The sequence below is a fragment of the Calonectris borealis genome, chromosome 7 (genome assembly GCF_964195595.1).
Source record: "Calonectris borealis chromosome 7, bCalBor7.hap1.2, whole genome shotgun sequence".
NCBI lineage: Eukaryota > Metazoa > Chordata > Aves > Procellariiformes > Procellariidae > Calonectris > Calonectris borealis.
Genome location: NC_134318.1, coordinates 10,220,916 through 10,243,334, shown reverse-complemented (window position 1 = coordinate 10,243,334; position 22,419 = coordinate 10,220,916). Strand labels below are relative to the sequence as shown.

Below are 22,419 nucleotides of genomic sequence, written 5' to 3'. Positions count from 1 at the left end.
TCTCGAATTTTTTTAAATTAGAAGAAAAAAGATAAAGGCAGAAATTCAGTATGAAAGCTTAAAAAAAATCTGGGCTGTTTCTTTAATACTTAGTGCTGAGCTGCATCTTGCAGGGTTTGTTGAATAGTGCATGCTTTTTATGTGCTACAGTGCTTAGCCCATACTGCAAGTAAAAATTGGATCGTTGATTTGTGTTTATAGACTTAATCTTTTAGATATTTATGGCTTTGTGTCTTCTCCTTAAAATATTTAAAAATGGAGTTTCTGTAGTGTAATTTACATCCTATTTTCTATGTTGTCTGTGTGGTTTTAAATAGTAATTTGGTTTTTCTCTTTAAAAAAAAGCAGCATAAATGGCTCCTTTCAAGATGATTTAATTTGAAACTGTAAGATGCAAAGATGGAAAATCACTTAGAGCAATACTTGTAGATTTTTATCTGAGGCAGAACTTTGTCACTGTGGTACTTTTGAACTAAACAGGTTTGCATAGACTGAATTTTTAGGCCAACTCCCCCCCGAATCCATTGTTTCAATAAATTAGATGGATGTGTATCTGAAAAACACTTCCATTGTTGTGACTATCTCTTTAGGAAATACAGTGAATCTATAGATCCATTTACGTTGGTATTGTTGTATGCAGTGAATGTCCTGGGAGATTAGGAGGTTAAAGAGGTCAAGTGGAAGTGTTCTGCTCTCAGTTTCTCATAGGAAGGCAAATTAAATTCCACCTCCTCCTCCTCCCTAGGAGTTCAGTTAAAATTGTGCCTTTTGTTGATGACGATAAAAGAGGCTGAAGTTCATGATGAAGCTCTGCCCTTAAGTCACTGTTTCTCTTCTTTTTGTGCCCCATTGTACTCAGTTAGAGTCTGTGCTATCGTATTAGACAGGCATGGTAAAAGGCGATGGAGCCTGGTGTGTTGAGTTGCGGGGTCCTGCCAGATACTATAGAATTTGCCTGAAATGTTTTTGCTCTGTGGAAGAATGTGCAAAATCCACGGTGTGAAAATGTCTCTATTTGCCTCAATTCCCCCTTCCCCCAAGCTGTTTTTCATGTTAAAATATTACCAGCAAACTGCAGCATGGACCGTGTTGTCAAAGCACCCCAGACTGTAGCACGAGTAGTTCTGCCTCTTCAGCACCTGATATATAGGTATTAGATAATTAAAAACAACAGCAACACTTCATACCAAATTGTTTATCCTCTCTGTTTATATTTGGGTTCACCCTCCTAGTCAAATGGGAGGATATTTCAGATAAGAAGTAATTCCGCTTATTTATCTAGTCATACTGTGCTCATCATTGTGCAGATATTAATAGCGTTAATTATCTTGGCCAGCTTAATTTCATTATAAATAATAGACATGCTCATGATATAATGTCCTTGCATGTAGTCACACTGACTTCACTGTGGCTCTTCACATCAATCTGTCTCAGGGCTGTGGATATACTTTAAGAAGAGGGACAGTGAATCAGAAACCCTCTACAGCAGATGTACTGCACTTTATACAGACCCTGCCTATGGGTTTCTGGGGAAGGAGGGGAAGTGTATTTGGGGAAGGGGGGGAATGGAGATCTACCTACTGTCTTCTCATTGTTAGGAACTGTTGGGAGTTTAAGTCATCATCTTAGGCCCCATGTTGGGCTTCACCATTGGTTTTCCTCCTCTGTCCGTGTTCTGTCTCCAACTAATGCTGACAATGGGTCCATGGAGAGCAGAGTTGAACATTGCTGGTGTAAACAGGACAAATCCACCTGTATCAGATGCTGAAACATTTTGGCAACCGTATTCCTGTTCCAGCTAAAATCCTTTTTGACTAGAAGTTGTGCTGCTTTCATCCTCGAATCATGGCACCCAGTGTCTGACAGCAGCCTTGTTTCTCGGGTGGCGGGGCGATGGCTCTGACGGAGACGCAGTGGCTGTACGGTTTGGGTCGCAAAATGGCAGAAGTAGCATTCTGAAGACTGTGGTTTTGAGCCTGTCAAGACCAATGCAGGCCATATGGTTGTAATGACTTGCTGAATTTCATGTTCTCAGCTGCCAATGACTAGAAAGCTTTGTACTTTCTTACAACTTAGTTCCCATTAGGCATGTTTACCTTGAACAATCAGCAGATCGTTTTGTAGGCTTTTACTGTTACTTGACACAGAAGAGTATTTGGTTGGGTAGGAGCAGCTCTGAGTAAATGCCAGTGTAGGTGGCTTGTTAAAAACAGAGCGATAGCAGGACAGACAATGTGGTCCTGGACCTGCGGGTTCTGTCGGGGGAAGCGGATCTTTCGTGTACCACTTCTTGCTTTTGATCTCACTGCATCCATTTTAGTACCTCCTGGGGAAGATCTCAGGGGAGTTCCCTCCCAGGCTGGGCATGTAAAAATCGCAAGAATATGAGGCCATCTACTGAGGCAGGATCAGCTCTCCTGGAGAGACATATATCAAGCTCTTCTCTCCAAACACTCGCCAGGACTCTGAAGGCTTTCATACTTCAGGTGTCGTCAGTGCTGGACAGGCTTTTGGACTTGCAGGCTCCAGCGTGACCCTCATCGTACCTGCTTCGTGCTCCCCAAGAGCGTTCCCATTCAAAGTGTGCAGAAATGCACTGTAAGATTTTTAAAAACTGGCTGATCTGACCATTTTGAAGAGCTGAAAGGATTAACTTATTAAACATGGAAATTGTCCCCAAATGAATCTACTCATTACATCTCGTAGTGCAAACGCTAAAGTAAATCTCTCACTTCATTTGTACAGCAAGATCTGGAAATTAGTTTAAAAGTTGCCAGGATATGCTTTTCCTGTGGCCACAGGTGGCCTGGCATGCTCTCAGACCTGGAGATTTATTCTGAGCGCCTCAGCCATTGTCTGATTGAAACTCTAAAATGCAGGTCTGTAGTGGTCTGTGTTGTGTGTGACCTCTGGCAGGAGAAGACAAACACACGGATGTATCCATGAGTGTTCACCGGCCATTTGGTAATGGATCATACGCCTCTGATGGAACACACAGCAGGAGGTGGTCAGATGTTCCCAGAGCCCGTCTCAGGACACCCCCAGCTTATCCACGCTGCGGCGCTGCATCTCCCGTCTGGGCCTTAGCCCTCGGTTTCGTTTTGGAGGTGTTACTCACACTGAGGTTACAATGAAAGAGCTTTAACTGCTCCTGCGGAAATTGAACTCTCCCTTAATAACGGAGTTTCGGGCTTTCTGAGCAGACCAAAAAAGAGAGCAGAGCCAAGCAAAACTCCGTGTTCACGACCTTCCTCCAGATCTTTGCCCTCTAGGAAGATTCAAAATCGTGTTTTGAGAGAGAAGGTTGGTTTGTGGTGCCTGGTGCAAGTCTGGCATTGCTCTGACTGACTTTGATACATTTGTGCTGGACTTACACCGGTGTTACCCAGAATGGCATTTGGCCCTTTTGGTTCTCGTTAATCATTGGTCATGGCATTCATCTGTATCTCCTCTCAGACGGTGGGGAGGTTCCAGAAGCGAGGCTTGTGCCTCGAACGCTGAGCAGATGAAGCATTGCAGCCTTCGTCAAAGCTTCGTTGAACCTGACGCTGCTTGGAGTCCGTCCGTTGCATTTTGGCACCCCTGAGTTCCACAGGCACTTTGACCTCGCTTCTCTGTACGCTGGAGAGAAGGAGGTTGTGTGTTACACAGTGTTTTCTCACTCCCAGTGGCTTTTCTAATGTTATTTTCTTTGTTTCCTTTTGTCTCCTTGCAAGTAACGTCTCTTGCCATTAGTTTGCTGGCATAGCAGTGAGCTTTGATTTCATTTAGCATTCGTACCCAGGCTGTCTTTGCAAACATAGTTCTGAATTGTCCAGTTTGAAAAAGAAAATCCGTTAAAAAGATTGATTGATTGACTTCACCTAGCAAGTGGGTGACAAAACTGAAAAATTGTTCCCAGGTCCAGTGAATTTGTTCCATGTTTTGGCTTGCAACAAATTTGCAGCTCAAATTAAAAATCGTAAATTTATTGAAATCGTGGGTTCGTATTGGGAGTGCTAGCCCAGTCTTTGGTATAGCATTGAAAACTATGACAATGTAATCTAAACTTTCTAAGGGGAAGCTGTTAAATAATTTTGCGAGGAGCCAAAGTAAAAAAGTCAAGGGATTACAGCTCTGAACTGAAAAGTGGATGAGGAAATCCAAAGTTCATTCAATAGGAAAAAAATCCCATTAGCTCCATTGAGTTTTGGATGAAACCCAGGATCTTTACAGCAGTTTAGTCAACGAGCATATCTATTACTAAAAGGCAAAGCATGGTGTCTTGTGCCATGGGAAGACAATATCTCTTTGAGCCATGCAACCAGAGAGTATCGAGCAGTACAGCAGACATACTTCAGCAGTAACTGATGAAGAAAAATCCCATAGGAAGTCCGTTTCCCAGTCCCTGCTGCGTTGCCTGGAAGGAGTGAGCCTGCACCCTGCGGTGTCCAACAGGCAGATTTTGCAGCAGCATCGATTACTTTGGAAAATTGTGGCCACTTCTCCCCTCTGGTTAGGAGATAGTGGTGCTTTGTCCAACATCTGTGGAAAACTATGGAGGCAGCTAATCTTAAGTCAGTGCTTTCTGCAAAGTTAATACCTTGGAGGAGTATAAAAGATTTTGCTTTCCCTGAGCCTGAACAGAGGGTAGCTTTATGGAGATAAAATAAGCGTATCATAGTCTTTCCAATGATGTATTTGTTGTTTTGTTTGCAAGCACTCACGTAATGCTCTTCATAGCACTTACTTCCAAAATGTCAACCAGTACGCAGGAAGCACCTGGTTTAGAAGTGGGGAGAGTGAAGGAGAATCTATGGCTTACTTGACCAAGAGCTCCTGCCTTCCTGTTCAGTAAGGTACCCTGCTCTCCTCTGCTATCCTCCTAAAATACCAAATACTGGCTCTTACAGTCTCCCTGCTCCCTCTGGGAGCACAAAGGACATGTCTTGGATGGGGTATGGAGCTGCCAGAAGGCTCCTCACAGCCTCAAAAGCACTGAAGGGACAGTGTAAATCCAAAATACATGTAGCCATCTCCGCTACCTTGTATTAGAGGACTTCCAGTGTTTCACTGGAAATGTATCGATCCCGCCTTGGTCATGGAGAGCTTTTAAACATCAGTTTGCAAGGTTCTGCTCTTTTGTTTTTTGTATACATAAATTATGGGAATGCTCGAGTTGTAATTTCCTTGATTCAATGAGAGGATTATCTTCAGGAGGACTGCAGGATTAAGCCGGTCTCACTGGATATTTTTTCCCATGTTTGAATACTGATGAGAGGTAAAGTAGTTCCAATTTGTTGACTTCTTGGCTGGCACATGTCTGTCGGGGAGGCCAGTGGGAGACCTGGAGCTCTGGGACTCGTGTGCATTGGGGCTGCCGGTGTCTACCAGGAAAGGCTCCGGCTGCCAGCCTCTTCCTTCTGCTAAATACTTAGGGCTGTGCTTAAGTTTAAGCAGATGCTCAAACCCACTTGACTTAAGTCCGTGCTACAGCAGAACCTCCACGCGTGTGTGCCGAGAGCTCTGCCTGGGTGAGGCTTGCCAAGGTTTGCATCTATTTTGGTGGGCCAAAGGAGAGAAAAATGTGTCATTTCAGAGCGGGCTGCCGAGCATTCCTGGAAGGGGCTGAGCACCCTCAGCTCCAAGGGTTGTCTACGGGAGCTGACAATGCTCAGTGTCAATCCTGGAACGAAGGTTATTATTAGACTTGCTAATGGCAAGTGTATGTGAGAGATGGGAGCTGTCTGTGACATAGCAATGTATAGTCATAAAAATGCAGATCTGGAGAGCATTACCAATGGGTTATAATGATTTAAAGATGTGGCTATTTAAAAATGTTGTGACTAAGATTCAGAACAAGACATTTAGCTCTATAAATAGGTTCCTTTGTTTCCCCTCAAACACAGTTGCATGGTTTGGCCTTCAGTTTTTCAACAATCCATTCTGCTAGGAGAGTATTTATTCCTTAAGTGAAAATTAAAGGTTACCCAGATCTGATATGACATCTTTTCTTTTCCCAGGTAAAATGTGAGGCTAAGTCAGCTTTGCCCAAACCCAAGAGTAACAACAGCAACTGTAAAAAAGGCTCAAGTGAGGATAAATCAAAGATTGCCGTAGGTGAAGAATGCAGAGCTGATGAGCAGGCTTTCCTTGTGGCTCTTTATAAATATATGAAAGAAAGGAAAACACCAATTGAACGAATACCCTATTTAGGTTTTAAGCAGAGTAAGTATCCTTTTTCTCACTTTCTTGTTGACATTTTAGAATGGTTTGGCTTCTCTGGAGAAAGCGTTTGCACACGAAGCCTATTTTAAAGCCTTATGGATGGGGGGACCATGTTTATATCTACACATTTTCCAGTCCAGGCATTTCACTGTCTTATGCCTAGATTTGCATCTCTTCCTTCTGGGGTAGTTGCTGCTGGATATTTATAGGTTTAAATCCGCTGATTATGACTAGAAATAGGCATGTTGAAAACTCTCTAGTTTTCTGTTTTGTAAATCTGCAGCGTCTGTAATGCCTTTCTTCTGAGTTAATAATATGACGTATCTTTATTGTGCCCAGATGTTCTTTATGAAAGGACAAATATTAAAGGAAGACATTTAAAGGTGGTCAAGAAAGGCACAAAAGGGGTCGTATTTTTAAGCCCCAGAATGTGTTTATAGTTAATAAATTACTGATTTTGGAGAATATAAAACCAGACTGTATCTGTTTAATACAGAATGCAATGTTTAGAATTGCTTTGGCATGTACAGTTTGTAGTGCCACAATCTGTAAAGCAATTGTAGGTGGAGAAGATACAGTTGTAACTAAATTTTACATAAATATTGCAGCGCAATGTAGATCTTTCAGAGTTTCCAACAAAAGCTGTAAATGGGGGTATGTTTCCTCCTTATCTATAGATTGAATGATACTTTATTTCCTTAAAGGGAGAACTCCATGGATTGAAATATTATTTACTCTAATTTATCTCCCAGATTAAAACCATGTGTTATTTTGATGAAGAATGTCAAACCTGTATGTTTTACATAACAATTTACATACCTAATAGCAATTGGCACTGATTGCAACAGGCCTCCAGCAGCCATTATAAACTTATATAACTCCGAATGATTACAGTGTTTGTCTGAAAACTGGCTGCTTGAAATGGAAGTAAAATTAATGTACTATGAACAGCTTCGTTGCATTATGCATTGATTCAGATTAAATCAAGGCCTAAGCAAAGCTCTTGATAGCTTTGAAACAGTACAAGGTTCAATGAGGCTTTCAGAATGTTTTGTCTTGAAGAGAGGATTTTTTTTCCCCCATTTTATGCTGCACTCCCTCAAGCATGCGGACAGGATGGGCTTGAAAGACAAGCTAAAGCATTATTTCTAAAATTCCTCATCGGGGTAGGGCCCTCTGCTAACATTTAGCTGAAATACACTGAAAGTTGCCCGACATTCATTATAAATTAGGGGCCTGATCCGGCAAATACTTAAACGCCAAGAGTAAGTATGCTGAGAAGAGCAGAAATGTTTGCAGGACGGGGCTCTCTATTTGTCCAGCAAGACTTGTGCAAACATTGCCAATATAAATAGGTTAGTGAGGAGAAGCAGTATGTGCACTACAACAGAGCATCCCCCCGCGGAGGAAGAGATCCCGTCCTCTGTGATCTGCAGCGTTATTGCTGAGTCTGGCCTGAAGTATTTGTAGTATGTCTGTGGGGAACCACTGCTTGTTGGTGGAATAGTGCATACATCTTTCACAGAGCTGTGACATCAATTTTTCTTCTAGCAATTAAAGTAAGATAAAATAAAAATAAAAATAAATAAAATAAAATAAAATAAAATAAAGTGAGACACTGGCAGCAAGCAGCGGCCCCACGGGACAGTGGGCCAGGGTGAAAAGCACGTGAGAGGGGAGGAGTTCTGCAGGAAGTAACAAGCATCTCCCAACACATCTTTTGAATTGAGTTGCGTCTGTTCCTCCCACCCCAGCCGTGGGCAAGGCACAACCACTCATACCATAATTATTATGGTAATTTTCATTTGTGCTTCCCCTGGGTTCATTCACACAGGACCCGTTAGGACGCAGCTTATTGTTTATTGATTATGGAGGCCATTATCTGAGCTGCAGTAAATATTGGATATTGTTGTTTAATCAATAGGCTTTCTCTGTGAGCCAGTGTGTGGCTCATGCTTGCTTCCTAATGAAATCAGTATTAAACAAATAATTAAAAGCAACATTCTTCCCAATGAGTAATTTTTATTATCAAAGTTATGGAAACATGCTACAGTCATTATACCGTGCCTCTTATCAGCAAAGTCAAATGAGCCTATTACCTTTGTCTCAGTGTATTTTTCCAGTCCTGTTAAGGAATCTAAGTGTGTTCTCTTATATGTAATTAAAAATATATATAGTATGGGCTAATATTTACTCTTCAGATTATGTAAACACCTCCTTGGAAAATGTTTCACAGGAGCTTTTTCAGGGGCTGTGAGCTTTTTTTCTCTATTTTTCTTTTTTAAAAACTGTTTAATTTACGTTTCTTTGAAATATGTTGGTTAATGCAATGCTTATCTAAATACTTATTGTCCCTCTAACAGTTAACCTTTGGACTATGTTTCAAGCTGCTCAAAAACTGGGAGGATATGAAACAGTAAGTGTTTAAGTAACTTAAATGAAATAATTGTGCAATCTAACTTTTCCCTGTTAGAAAAAAAATGTAAAAGCAAACAATCATTTGCTGCATTTTAGGCTAGCTGTACACATTGTGGGTTTATTGGACCATTTTTGGAAACAGTCCCAATTAGTTCCAGGTTTGGCAAAATTGTAAACTTGTCGTAAAAACTACAAGTGGAAAACATATGTAACTCTTCCCTGTCAAGGAAATTAGTTGGGTCTGTAATTTTTTCCCATGTTGAGAAAGGGCTATTATTGTACAACAAGCCAAGATTGCATAAAAGAAATTTCACTTGGCAACATCCCTGACATCTGTTCATGTCTAATATGGGAAATGTATTAAAGGCTTTCAGAAGTAATCAGCATTGTCCATTAAGGAATAGTACGCTGCAGTATCTTCTCTTATTCCAAGTGTAAAAGATCTTTATTAGACAAGGGTCAGTACCACGTAAACAGGAAGTTATCAAAGTAATTCAGAAAAGTCTCTGACACTTTTTATCAGCTAACCGTATCTGACAAGAGCAGTTTATTTTTAGCTCACAGGAAAATTTGATGGCCATGGATTTTACAGCATGTATTTTGAACCAATAAAATATTAGAGCAACAAACTTAGATTAAAATCTTGAAATGAGAAGAAAGAGCTGCATTAATATGGCACATCGAGATGACATCTGTAATAAAAACCAATTGACATAGGAAGATGTCGTCATTGGAAATATTTTCTTTGCACACAATGATCAGATTAAGTTGTTCAGTTCCTGCCGCAGTTGGATGAAAGAAATTATTTTTGCTTTGTTTACGAAGTAATCTGGGACATATCTGTGCTGTAGAGAAATGACAAGAAGAAATGCACTATCAGGAAACTGAAAGTCGTTTGAACCAAAATATAAAACTCACTGCTTTCCTTCCATACAATGAAGCGTATTGTTCTGTAAATCAGCAGCCCGGGTTGATTAGCATGGGTGTGGCTGGGATTTTGTGAAACATGAAATCTAACATTCTCCACAAAAATATATGCTTGATTTGGCTTTTATTGTTCCTATATCTTTCATTAATCAGCACATACCATGCTTATGTGCAGGGGTGTGTGTAGGTGTGCTCATGGGTATATATGAATGAATAGCTACCATAGATAGATTGTTACAGCAATTATAAGCCAACAGTAATTGCCATGAGTTGTAAAGTGCAATGAAAATGAGGGCTAAAATCTTGAACTTGATCCAGAGCACAGGGAAGGCGGGGAGGGAGATTGAAAGGAGAGCGGCGTGTGCAGAGTGCTCAGGGAGGAGGGCGATTTTCACAGCAACGTTCCAGATCTGCTTGAAGGGACCGAGGATAGAAGCAGGGATGCCAAAGTGGTGGCTTGCTGGAGAGAGCTGAGTTTTAGTGCCAGAATGAGAGGGAGAGGGATGGATTTAGAGGTGCTGGAGAAGGTGAGCCTCTGTGCCTGGGGCAGAGCAGGAATAGGATGGTGAGTTTGTGAACACAAGGCCGGAGAGCCAGGTCTACCAACAGTAGCAGAAACGTAAGAGGATCAGAGGGGAAGGATCCCATACGTGAGAATGTCATCCAGAGTAGCATCAGTCCACCCTTGTCTCAAAGCTCCTGTCCTTTTCTCAGCGACAGATATTCTCTGTTTAGGGGCATTTGTCACCTTTGATGAAAATGTACCAGTGGTGCTTATTCTTCATAGAGAAGAAACTAAGCAGTTGCTTGCTGGTCAGTAAATGGCACGGCAAGCACAGCTCACGCCCTCTGACATACATGGGAGCCCAGCTTTGGTTTGAGAGTACTCTGGCTGAAGTGATGGGCCTGATCCTGTTTTTATGATGCAAGTGGCATCTGTGCTCTCTGCAGAAGAGCTGAAGTTGGGAGGACTGTTGTAATGCAATTTAAGTTGTACATGGAGTATGAGGTTTCCTGACCTCATTCTCTTCTGTTAACAGTCTCATCCTCAATATGGATCTGCCTTTGCTTTATATTCCCTGCATGTTAAACCAATAGCTGTTGCAATACTTTGACCTGTGCACACCCTGGTTTTTATTATTTTATGGCCAGTTGATATTCATTCAGTTTGCCAAGCTGCATTTGTTTGTATATATTTTATCATGGCAAACATTGCTGAGAGGCTTTTGTGATTGATTCATGTTTCATTTTTCAGCAAGGCAGTGGATGACTGGGGTGACATGGACCTCAGTATCAGTTCCAGAAGTTCCAGACCTTCCATCTAGGCAGGTCTGCTTAGATGTAGAAATTTTGAGTGAGTGCTGTAATTCAGTACCGACCAGAATCCATCACTCACACGCACAATGCCAATATCTATAGATGATGTAAAGCCATGCACAGAGCAAAGGCTTTCTTGAACCTACCCTGATTAATACACGTTTACCTATACGGACCCTTCCATCTGTCTTGAACGAGTCATTTGTCCATTATAAGGGCTTCATCATCTTTAACTTGTTTTAAAATTTCACAAGTTTCTGGTTTGTGCATTGAGATAGAAATGGGTCTTTTCTCTTGGAAGTATTGTAAAGAATATTGAAAAGTAGATACTTGGCTTCAGCATGCAACAGCCATTTTATGAACAGGAAACAAATAAAAGATTGGTTAAAATCACATATGGGAACTTAGAGTGGTCAGGTGACTAGTTTTTTACTAGGAAGTGTAGAAACTTTCCCAGTTAAAGCAGCTGCAAACTTTACATCCTTGTGTTTGGTAGAACGACGATAGTCAGCCCATTTTCAGTTTCATCCCCTGCCCTGTCCACCTTGTCCATCTACAGATGCTTCGGTGGGGCTTTAAAAATATCTTTGAGAAACAACCAGAGATAATGTACAGTGTTTTCCAGCTTCTGCCCAGATTCACAGAACAGTGCAAGACCTCTGAGTCTAGTCCTGTCGGTTAAGGATCTAAAAGTGAATGAAAACAGCCAGGGATTGGATTTGAGGCGCAAAGAAAAGCTTTCTTAGCCATCTGTCTGACTTTCCTTTATTGTCATGTATCAGGGGCTGGAATGGATCCAGTGAGGCTTGACAGAGAGTATTGCCTGTACATGCAGCATATACATACGGGATATCTAGTAGTGTCAAGTCATGAGGGTGTGTCATATGTCATATTTAAGGGCTCTCCAGTTAGAGTACTTGTGGGGGTCATTTCTCATCTGTCCATTATCTGTTTGACTACTAATCCTTAGTTAGTTGTCATCTATAACTGTGTAATAGCACACTCCCATGTACTTCTTGTTGGACATAATACAGGCTTAATAAAAATAGCAACCCGTACAAATTGGTTTAAGTCCTTACCAGATGAAGCTGTCTTTTTGGAATTGGTGGGATCATGTTTCTCTTAAACAAAGATACATGAAATGAGCATCTTCGTTACTAATAATAGAAGAGTGCATTGGAAAGCACTCTCTACAGCAGACCTTCACAGTATGCATGATTTAAAATGTCCCCAAATCCCTGGATGAAATACAAAACAATGTCACGTTCTAGGGGGCTCAGCTGCAGTGGCATTTAACAGCCATTGCCTGGAATTTTCTCATACACCCTAAGTCAAGTGAGTAAAAGGTGCAGATGTTCATAGATGGGAAGCTTTCAGGCCTTATCTAAAGAGTTGTCCTTGGCAAGTCATGAAGTGGCATTTTTCCTTTTGAGCCAACACAAAAGGAGTGCCTTGGCTTGTTTGCAGAAGGCTGTGGTGCTGAAGGGACTCTACCTGGAGATGTCTTAGAAAGATAAAGGGTGAAAAGAAAATTAGGTGGAGCTTAACCTTCGGTGTGTAGCAGCTTAAATTTTGCCGAAGGTCAGGGGGATCCCGTTTAGCTGCTGCCTTCTGAAAGCAACAATAAAGTGCTTTAGTTTTTAAAAATTAATGATTGACACGTACAGCAGTCCTGCGTCTGGGCAGGCCCGAAGAAACTGATATATCAGTGGAATGCAAAGCTACCTGGGTTTGTTTCATACAGATCTAATACCCAGAGCTCTGTTTTGAAGAGCATTGTGAACATCACATACCATGACCAGAAAACCCCCCATTAGATTTGCAGCAGGAAATAAGCAAGAAGTCTTTTCATGAGGAAGGGAGCTGGGAGCTGGCATTGCAGTGCAGAAGACCTTAAGATTTCTCAAAGCAGAAGACACCATTAAAAGCATGTGTATAAACAGTCCTCTACTTCAATAGATAAGATCATTGCTTTTATTTGGTTGTTCATGAGTACCAGTCACTGCCTAATACTGTGCTTATAGGAACCAGATCAGATCTGCTCTCAGGTCGCTGGGCAGACCAGTCTCTTGCCTAACTCCAAATTCTGCTGCTTGGGAAAGATGTCACGGAGGTTTTCAAAGCTCCTGGCTTCCAATGGGCCCAGCTCTAGGATTGTGAAGCTGTAGGTTGGAGCAGATTGTGGGAGGGGTCTGCATACCAGAAGACTACTTTAAAACTAAAGCCAGCATTGGAATGGGAAGCTGTCAGAGATGAGACTGGCCTGTGCAATTGTCTTGATTAATGGGTGAGCCTGGAGCATCCTGCACTTTTAGAAACGTGGCAGGCACTGGGAGGGATGTATATACTGGTAGGAGTAGGGAAAAACAAATCGGAGAACTAAAGCAGCAAAGGTTCTTTGTCTTCTGTATGTTTTCTACTGGAGCCGGTCAGCTTACGTGAGGAAACTGAAGCTGAATTAATCAAAAGCGTGAAATGAACGTGCTCAGGACATTTGTTAAAGCTTTTGCAGGGTCTTAGTTGTCTTACACCACTATAGCTCCATGCCCTTAAAAAAACCCAACACTTTGCGCCTGGGTTTTTATGGGAAATTCCCTGCCCAGGCAGCTAAAATATTTTACCATTTTCATACCTTTTGTTATCTGCCATTGCGATCCTGATGTGCCCCAGTCCTGGACGTGTTACTAAGCAGGAGCACGTATGAGCCCTTTGAGAGTTAAAACCGCCGTGTAAAAGCAGCCAAGGCAGGCATTTTTGGTAGGAACAGCAACCATAAACAAAGCATTGCCAAGCACTGCGCTTCCCTGGCTCCTCAGGAAGTTCATAGTCACTGAGGTGGCTGGGAGGGACTTGTATGAGAGAAGAAAGCGGTCCTCGATTTGGATGTGGCCAGCATGAGCATCCAGCTTGAGCAGTGCTGCCCTGCATGACAACTGTGAAGTTTCCACAGTGCAGCATTTTGTTCAGATTGTTTGAGGATGTAATTTATCAGTTACTTTAGTCCTTTGAAGTTTATTAAGCATAAAAACTAAACTCTCCAGAGTAGGGGAAAACTCAACTCCAGGCTTTGTTAGAATAACAATCATTTCAGGGAATGTCAAATTTAAACTCAGCTCTGTACGTGGGAGGGCCCAACTCTGCTAATTGCCAAGGAGTTCTGGTCTGTTGCAGAGGCAGAATTGGATAAAGCTGGGCAAATGTTTGTGTAAATACTATTATTCTAAACAGCCTAGAGGAGGAAGTCACCAAAAATGATTTCAAAGGGATTCCCTTTTCCCCTCAAAGATGGTTGTGTTTACTGGTGTTCCAGCCTGCATATAGATTCTTGAGTCAGCTCATAGTTAATGAGACTTGGGCTCTAAGGTTACCATTTTCCTTTTAAAAATGGAGACCATGCTTCTTAGTCACATCGGGGTGTTTAAAAAGGGGACCTGCAGTAGTCCTTTTGCTGACTAATCCTTTGCTTTCGTTTGTAGCTTCTGCACACCATCACTGGACTTAGCCAAAGCATCAGGTCCCAGCCCACCGCCTTGGGAGCCAGCCGGGCTGCGGTTGCCAGAGGGCCAGAGCACAGTCCCCAGATTGGCTTTATGCATCTTTTTCCCCTGGTCTGTCAGGCTGCCATTTGCAGCAGTCCCCAGGGGATCTGTGATTTCTGGGAGCTATCAGAAGGCAAGGGCTGTCTGGCCATGCCTCTGTCCTTTGCCTGTCCCAAGGACCGGTGGAATAGGAGGGAGGCAGGACCGGAGGTAGCTTCCGATCCAGATGTTCCTCCACAGCAGGGTACTTGGTCCAACTCTTCTTTGACCTTTCAGGTTGCATCCATTCATATTCTCAGGAGGTGATGTTCTTTATGGCTCCAGTTCTTCAACACCTGTAGTAATAATAATAGGTAGAAGTGTAGGTAACCTGGGGAAGAGACAGCATAAGAACTTAAACCAAATATACTTAAAATGAACCTTTCCTCAGATGAGTGTTTGATTTTTATTTTAAAAATTTGTGCAGAATTTATCCTTGAATTGCCGTCTCTTTCTTGTGCCTGTGGTTGGCTACAGAAGACAGAAAATAAAATTAGTGAATGCAGTCAGTCCATTTTGCTTTGAATGAGCTTTAAGATAAGATACTCCTCCTTTTTTTTTTCATGTATCCATAGGTGCTAATTATGTACAGGTACTAAAAGTGAGTTGGAGGCACTGGTAGTTTCTAAGGAGAACTGTACAAACAATAAACTTGAAGAAATTGTAACATTACCTAATGATAAGTCTCCAGCCCTGCTTTTGGCTTCAGAGAATAATTTCTGCAAAGGAAGGATTTTCCTTTTCTATTGAGCGAAAAAGAAACGCCTCTTACCCTGTAATATTTAATGACGGTAGTTATCTCCTCTGTTTAGATTAAAATTACAGGCCTCAGAGTGCAAGTTGTAATATTTGTTTTCTTCTGATTGCTGCCTTTAGCTCCTCAGTAAACGCCATTGACTGCTCTGTGGGTAACTCTGAAGAAGCCTCCGGGGCTGAATATATTAAAATCCACAGCATTCCACAGAAAATGACAAAATTCTCCCCAAATTGCCCCCACAATTTTCCACTGGCCTTCTTTATGAGCTGCAGGCAAAAGAGGGTGATCTGTTGTGCTTGTCCTATTCTTGTTTTTCTTCCTGTTTTAAATATAGCGGAATATATAAAATAATGAAGTGGTATTCAGAAACAATTCTTTTGCCAGGTCTTCCATCTGTTATTCTGTATAATCTTAATTTCTGTACAAAAAAACAGAACCATGGTATGCAACTCAATATGTTACAAGATGTTTATTTTCATCAGCATGGTCCAATAAAGTACATAGCTCAAATATTAACATTGGAGTATGTTAAGATTTCATTACTATTTGATCTATATATTTTACTGACATAAATGGATAAAAATAAACAGCTTGTAACATATAGAGTTACGGACTATGCTTTTGTGGATTTACAGAATTCTGTGGTGGATTTGGGTTTTGCAGCAGATTTATTTTCTCTAATTCAGTTAAAATAACTATGTAATCATTATTTGTGCTGAGTATGGTTTGAGCTTCATTTTCATAATTCACCGTGGGATTTGTCTGCATAACTTCTGATGGTTAATGACCCTGTATTGATTGAGATTCTCTTTTGTGAGGCTGTATTGCTTGTGACTTGATAATGAATCAGTCAGATCACTCCATTTTAGAGAGAAAGAAAATAGACATAGTGTTAAGTTAAAAAAAAAAAAAAAAGACACCCAGGGCTCTGTGCACTCTATATATTCTGTAGGGGCTTTTATAGAGCTTGTAGTACATGCTGTTCTGAAAGTGTCACACATGCATTTGTTGTTGTGAACTCAAACGCTGTAGAATCTGTAAAGATGCAAGATTAAATTTTCCATTGCCATTTTTACAGATAACAGCCCGTCGACAATGGAAACATATTTATGATGAATTAGGTGGTAACCCTGGAAGCACAAGTGCTGCTACATGTACTCGCAGACATTATGAAAGGTAAGATAACAAATCTGAAATGCTTGTTTAATAATGAAAAAATTAATTTGGAGAGCCTTCAAAGCGTTTTATAAAGAATTAGAGAAAGAGAGAGAGAGAGGCTTCTCAAAGATATAGTAAATACTCCCCCAACAGTTTAGTCAGATAATCCATTGTAATTTAAACCAGAGTATGTGTCTCCAGTGACTAAATAAATAAAACAAGCATCTGATTTTTCTTTGGTACATATCTTAATTTTTACAGCAGCTTTCCGGTTAAAGAGGCTGAAAAATTGAGCAAAACATACGCAAGGAAAAATAAGAAATGACAGCTAATTGATGCAAACACTTGTCTTCTGTCGTTTTTTAGGAATACCAATTAAGCAAATTGTGGTTGTGATCAAAATAATGGGGTGGCCCACAATGCAGGGTGCTGTTAATGTTGTAGGTCATGCGGAGCGTTGCATTCCTCTTCTTCATTGCATTCCTTCCCTCCTCCCTGCCTGCAAGCTGCTGCCAAACACTCTTTCTCTGCAGCCATTGTTGCTGGTCAGAACTGTTGATTTCTTATTCTTCCCATGTAGATAATAACTTCCAGGGCTTGTGAAGCCAGCACGCATTGAATAAAATACTGGAGCTGGAATGTTGTTTTGGTTTGGTATGGTTTTTAGAAACAACTCTTTTTTTCCTTTTTTTTTTCCCTATTTTTTCTTATTTTTTCTTTTTTCCTATTTTTCTTTTTTCCCCTTTTTTCTTTTTTTCTTTTTTTTTCTTTTTTTTTTCTTTTTTTTTTCTTTTTTTTTCAGTTAGACAAGCAAATGTTAATAAAAGCTCTGCAATTTCAGGCTCAGATAAGGGAAGTCCAATCTCTTGTTCCTGGGCATAAACAAGTTACTTTGTGGGGTCAGGAAGAGATTGTACTTGCCTGTTCACAAGGCAGCAGAGCTATGCTCAGTGGGCAGTGTTTCACCTTCTTTTAGTGCCTTACGTGTTGGCCGCTCCAAGGGAGACGCAGCCCTCCTCATGGAGGGGGAGGTTGATCACCCTCGTTTACAGGAGGCATCTCCAACATAAGGTCTTGGGTGCACAAAGAAGTTGCATGTAACGCCACTGTAAAAGTTAGAGTTAGAAGCTTTCTGGATATCGAGCCACGCAGCAGAGCAAATTGAGTGAGTTGCTGTGCACGTCAGATGGGGCTTTTCCCTGCCTTTGTGTTGCGGACAAATGTTATATAGGTTGTTGTAATTGACTCAGCAGATTGTGGGTATTGGGCTCTTCCCCTCCATCATTACAGCCCTGAGAAACTCAGGGCTGCCTCTTGCACCCAAGCCAGCTGAGGGGTTTCACACTGGCCGTCTGGGTCTTCTCTCACCAGACGTGCTTTGTAGGATGTTGTTTATTTGACAGAAGAGACCCAGGCACACATGAGAATTAGGTCTCTGTGGGTGTAGGTTGCACAAGGAGCAAGCGTTGCTGGGCTCTGTGTTGAAATCCTAGAGTCACGGAGAGCGCACGTCTCTTGTAGTTGTGGAAAAATAAATGAGCCATTCAAAAATACTCCATGAACTCCTGTCTCTCTCTTCTGCTTTCATGCTACTGGTTTATTTTTTTACATGTAAAACCCTTGAATTGCACTCTTCCAATGCTTAGAGACTCGTCCATGTGACTTACTCAGCAGTTACTCAGGGGTATGGTACAAAGTGCCGCAAAGCCCATTGTGGTCACTGAGCAGACTCATGATGCCTTCAAGATTCAGAAGCTTTTCCACAGCAGTTCTGCTTGCCTTGAGACAGTCTGAGGAAGGAGGAATCTTTTAGTTTATGCTTAAAATGGGTCTTGGCATATTGAAGAACTCATATCTGAGTTCTTAGATGCCAGAATTGTGTAGTTCTTGGTTAGGTCTGATATGATGCAGAACCTATTATCCAGGTCTCTGTGGCAGGCTGTCAAAAGATGGCATTCAGAGAAAAAATCTTTTAGGATTTTTAGGTTAGCCCTGGGCTTGCCTAAAATATGCTTTACCAAATCTGGTCTGAAAAACCGAAACACGTATACAAAAACCCTCAGTGCCTGGTCCAATCTCTGAATTTCTAGTGTTAGACACTTTTTTTCCACCACAGGAAAGCTGTATTAAGCCTCAGACTTGGAAAAAAAGTAAATTAAATTGTCATGGTTTGTTTCAGCTGGTAATTCTGACTACAGCACCTGTAAATGTAATGCTCATTTATAGCCAAAGTGCTTAGATGACATTTAATCTAAAACTAGAACTGCAGTGCAGAAATACACGTTCATGATTCAGGACACACATACATTTTCTAACTTGAAGGTGAGCTGTAAAGCTAAACTGGAAATTGAATTAAGCCAGGAAGTAAATGCTGAATAAACCTCGTGATTTTACCTTTCTGAATCGCACTGGCCTTTCCTTGCTTACTGGAGGCAGAACAGGCAGTTCCCTGACTTCACTGATCCTGCTGCTGTTTGACTTAGCCTTGCCATTCATCTCTACAACTAAATCTCAAGGGCATCCATGTTGTGTTAACTAGCTTGCTTCCAAGATGACAGAGGAGCTACTAGCTGTTTGCACCGGCTTTAACATATCAAGGCTGCTTAGGTGGCAGCGACCTTTCAGTGACATCCTTAGGATGCTAAGGAGTGGAACAGCACGTATGTTCCATTCAGGTACTGCATCCCACCTTCCTGCCCTCTCCAAGTTCCCCTCTGCAAGGTGGAGTTTCACAACACTCCTTCAAAGGGCAAAAAGGAAAAAAAAAAAAGAAATAAAAACCAACGAAAAACCCGAGAAATGGAGAGGGCAGAATTGCCTCTCTGTCTAGCAAATCCCATGAGGAGATGTTTTTTTTCTCAAAAAGTTTTTTTCTCAAAAGGTTTTTTCCTCAAAATTTTCTCAAAAGGTGCTTATAACCTCTAAACCTTGCTGCAGACCCATGGTACCAAGGATGGCAAAAGCTGAAACAAAGCCAGATTTAAAGACTGTGGCGAATGCTTTGCTCCCCTCTCCACGCCCTTTTGTTTGGAGCAGGGTTGTGGTGGTTGCCGCCGCTGTGCTATAGGTAGGCAGAGTGCTTCGGTCGGTGCGGTGTTTGCTTTGTTTCCCTGGTAAAAGGGAAAGAAAGATTTTGTGTGCATTATCAACGGATTCATTTTTCATGTAGTATGGTTTGTGTTTCCAGTAACTGGTTTCATTTTAAAACAAGGCGAGGCTGCCAGTGTTTCAGTAAGTGTTATTTGTATATTAGTTAGACAACTTTTGTTTTATTAATAAGTATAATAATGAAAGTGCAGGTTGCTGAGTAGAAGCAATGGGTGTTTTTATTTAAAGCATAGCAGGATCATATAATGCCAATGAATGCATTATTGTCACTGTAGGCATGGCTGGTCTGAACCTGCCTCTGATTGGGTTATTCCAAATAGGCCCAAGCACTTCATAAAAATGTCTTTGTCAGCCTAGTTTTCCTTCCAAACCTATTCATCTTTGTCAGTTTTTAATATTAGTACCAGGCTCTTGGCTATAGTCCATTAGTACTGTGCTTAATTGCTCATGTTACAGATGATTACCAATATAAAAAGCATTAATGTTTTCCCATCGTGGGGCTGTTGCTCTGTGCACCACTCGGACCATACAGAGCTTATGAGTTGTTGTTGTTTTGGTCGTTACTGTCTTCGTTTGTGCTCCTCTAATACATTTACCTTGCATGATCACAGAAAGCTGGAGGCGTGTGGTTGGTATTAGCTGATTCAGCCTGAACCTTTCCTGTGAAACTCTTAACAGCCCTTGTCAGTACCCTACATCTCTCTCTCTTATCAAGAAACCCTCAGAAACAGCTACTTTTCTGCGAAGCACTCTTCTCCATGCTGCCTTCCTCTAATAATGCAGATGTGGTTTTCACATGCAGGGTTTGAGGTTTCTTTCGGTTTTACACAAAACACATGATCGGCAGCTTTAATTTTCTGGCGTGAACGATAGGCTGTGTTTCTGCAGTGCTGGTGACGTTGTTGTTAGGAATTTTTCGTAAATATTACGCCATCATGACCCCCTCAAAAAAAAAAAAAACCAAACCAAAAACCCCAACCTGCTATTTTGCAAGGTATATGAAGTTCCCAATAAAATGCATTGAACAAAACAAAAATACGAGCAGTTGGCTGTTGGGGCCTTTTTCTGCCTCCAGGTGATTCATCTTGGTTTCCTCCAAAGCAAGCCTTGTGCACGAGCTGCGCACAAACGCGCACGGGCCGGGGAACTGTGGTGCGCAACGGCATGCAGTAACGCTCCTCGGCTGCTTTGGTGGACAGACGTGTCGGTGTTCGAAGGTGGCGTGGCAGGCAGCTGGACGGTCCCATAGAGCTGTAGCCCCCCTGACCTCTGCAGGCAGCTGGACAGTCCCATAGAGCTGTAGCCCCCCTGACCTCTCTGGGTGCTGCGGGGAACCTGGTTCCCTTGGGGTCTCCAGCAGGGATGGACCCAGAGCCTCCCACGGGCTGTGCCCTGCTCTTCAGCGGTGTAGCTTGTACCCTGACCCTCACGAGTCATTAGCGCCTTGAAAACCAGACTGTCCTGGTCAAACCCTGCTGGAGGGGGATCTATTAGGTAGGCTCCATGCTCTCATCAAATTCAGGCAGCTGAGTGGGAAAGTGTTCTGCAGAGCCGCAACCACCTGGGACTTGATGAGGAGCAGACAGGTGAGATGGGTCCCTGCAGCAGGGAGTGGTTCTACACAATCCAGCAGAGTGGCGGTGCCCGCGCCTTGGACACAGACCCATGGAGGGTTTTATTCTGGCCCCTGGGCACCTGCAGAGGACCCTGCACATCTGTCCCTTCCCAGGGGACTAAACCCCAGGCGATACAGTTTTTTGTATAGCTCAGAGCCCGTTCTGCCATTTTTCTGTCTAAATCGCTCACATAAATATTATATATTATCAGAAACACAAGGCGGGTCAAAATAAGTCCCTTATATGGTTTCCCTTAACAGCCATAAAGTCTCTCTACCCTGAGGATATTGTGCAGTAATTCAATATGCAAGAGAGCTCTGCGTTCCATGCAAATGCTGTTTGGTTTTGTTAAAGCGTTTGGATAACTTTGGTAACGTGTAAGCATTTCAGTGGAGTTTTGTAGGAAATAGCAGCCAATCTTTTAGAGGGAACAAAAAAATAGGCTAGTATAGCATCTACATGAAAATGCTTATGGTTATCTTTTAATACACATTGTAATTAATAGAAGGTTTTGATTTACACTGTTAAGTGTGAAAACATCCTCAGGCAAAAATTAATCAAGTGTTATGTCATGCTGTAAACTACAGCTAGCTCTTTGTTTGACCCAAAAAAACTTGCCAAGCAGCCGTTTTTTCTTCTCGTACTGACTTGGTTGTTTTATTTTTGTCTTCACCCCACTTCCCTGCCCCCCTCCCGCTTCAGCTAGTCCCAGACTCCCAGAAAACTTCGCAAGTTGCAAATTGTCTCAATAGTTTTCCATCACGCACGAATTTAAGCCTGAAGATAGATGAGGTGTCTCAGTCCTCTCTTTCTTTTCCTGGGTTTTTGGTTTGTTTTTTTTTTTTTCTTTTTGATAAATAACAAGAGGTTTCTACTTATGATTTTCTGCCCTCAGGGCTTTATCATTAAGATTAAATAACTGTACTCTCAAGCATACCACTGAACAAACATCTTTTCAATTATGTGAGTAACAGATGCTTTAACAAAGGAGCTATTGAAAATTCAGAAAGCTTCCCCCCCTCCCCAAAATTTAAAAAGTATCAGATGACAGAGGAATGTAATTGTTTACCATTAAAACAGATCCTTAGCTGTCCATTCAAAACATCTGAGAACACACAGGTTTTTCAAAATTTCTTCAGGACTGGGTTTACAGCCTCAGAGACTTACTGGCCAGCACTGGACTCAGCGGGAGTCCTTGGGTGCCAGAGTGCTGGACAGTCGGGCACTGCCTTCCAGTGCCTGGAAACAGATGATCTCTCTCCTTGCAGGGAATTGTTTTCCCAGCCACATCCTTCTTTCCACCTGGGAGTTTGTCCCAGCAGAATTGGGGGAT

General features: G+C 41.9%; 1 protein-coding gene across 2 annotated transcripts in view; it reads left to right on the top strand.

Annotated features, from left to right (window-relative positions):
- Positions 1–22,419, top strand: part of ARID5B (AT-rich interaction domain 5B) — a 120,699-nt gene that overhangs the window by 85,001 nt on the left and 13,279 nt on the right. For both annotated transcript variants that reach the window (XM_075154273.1, XM_075154272.1), the window contains 3 exons: positions 6,003–6,207; positions 8,571–8,623; positions 16,283–16,380. In XM_075154273.1, coding sequence (XP_075010374.1) covers positions 6,003–6,207; positions 8,571–8,623; positions 16,283–16,380 — 356 coding nt within the window. The remainder of the gene's footprint in view (positions 1–6,002; positions 6,208–8,570; positions 8,624–16,282; positions 16,381–22,419) is intronic.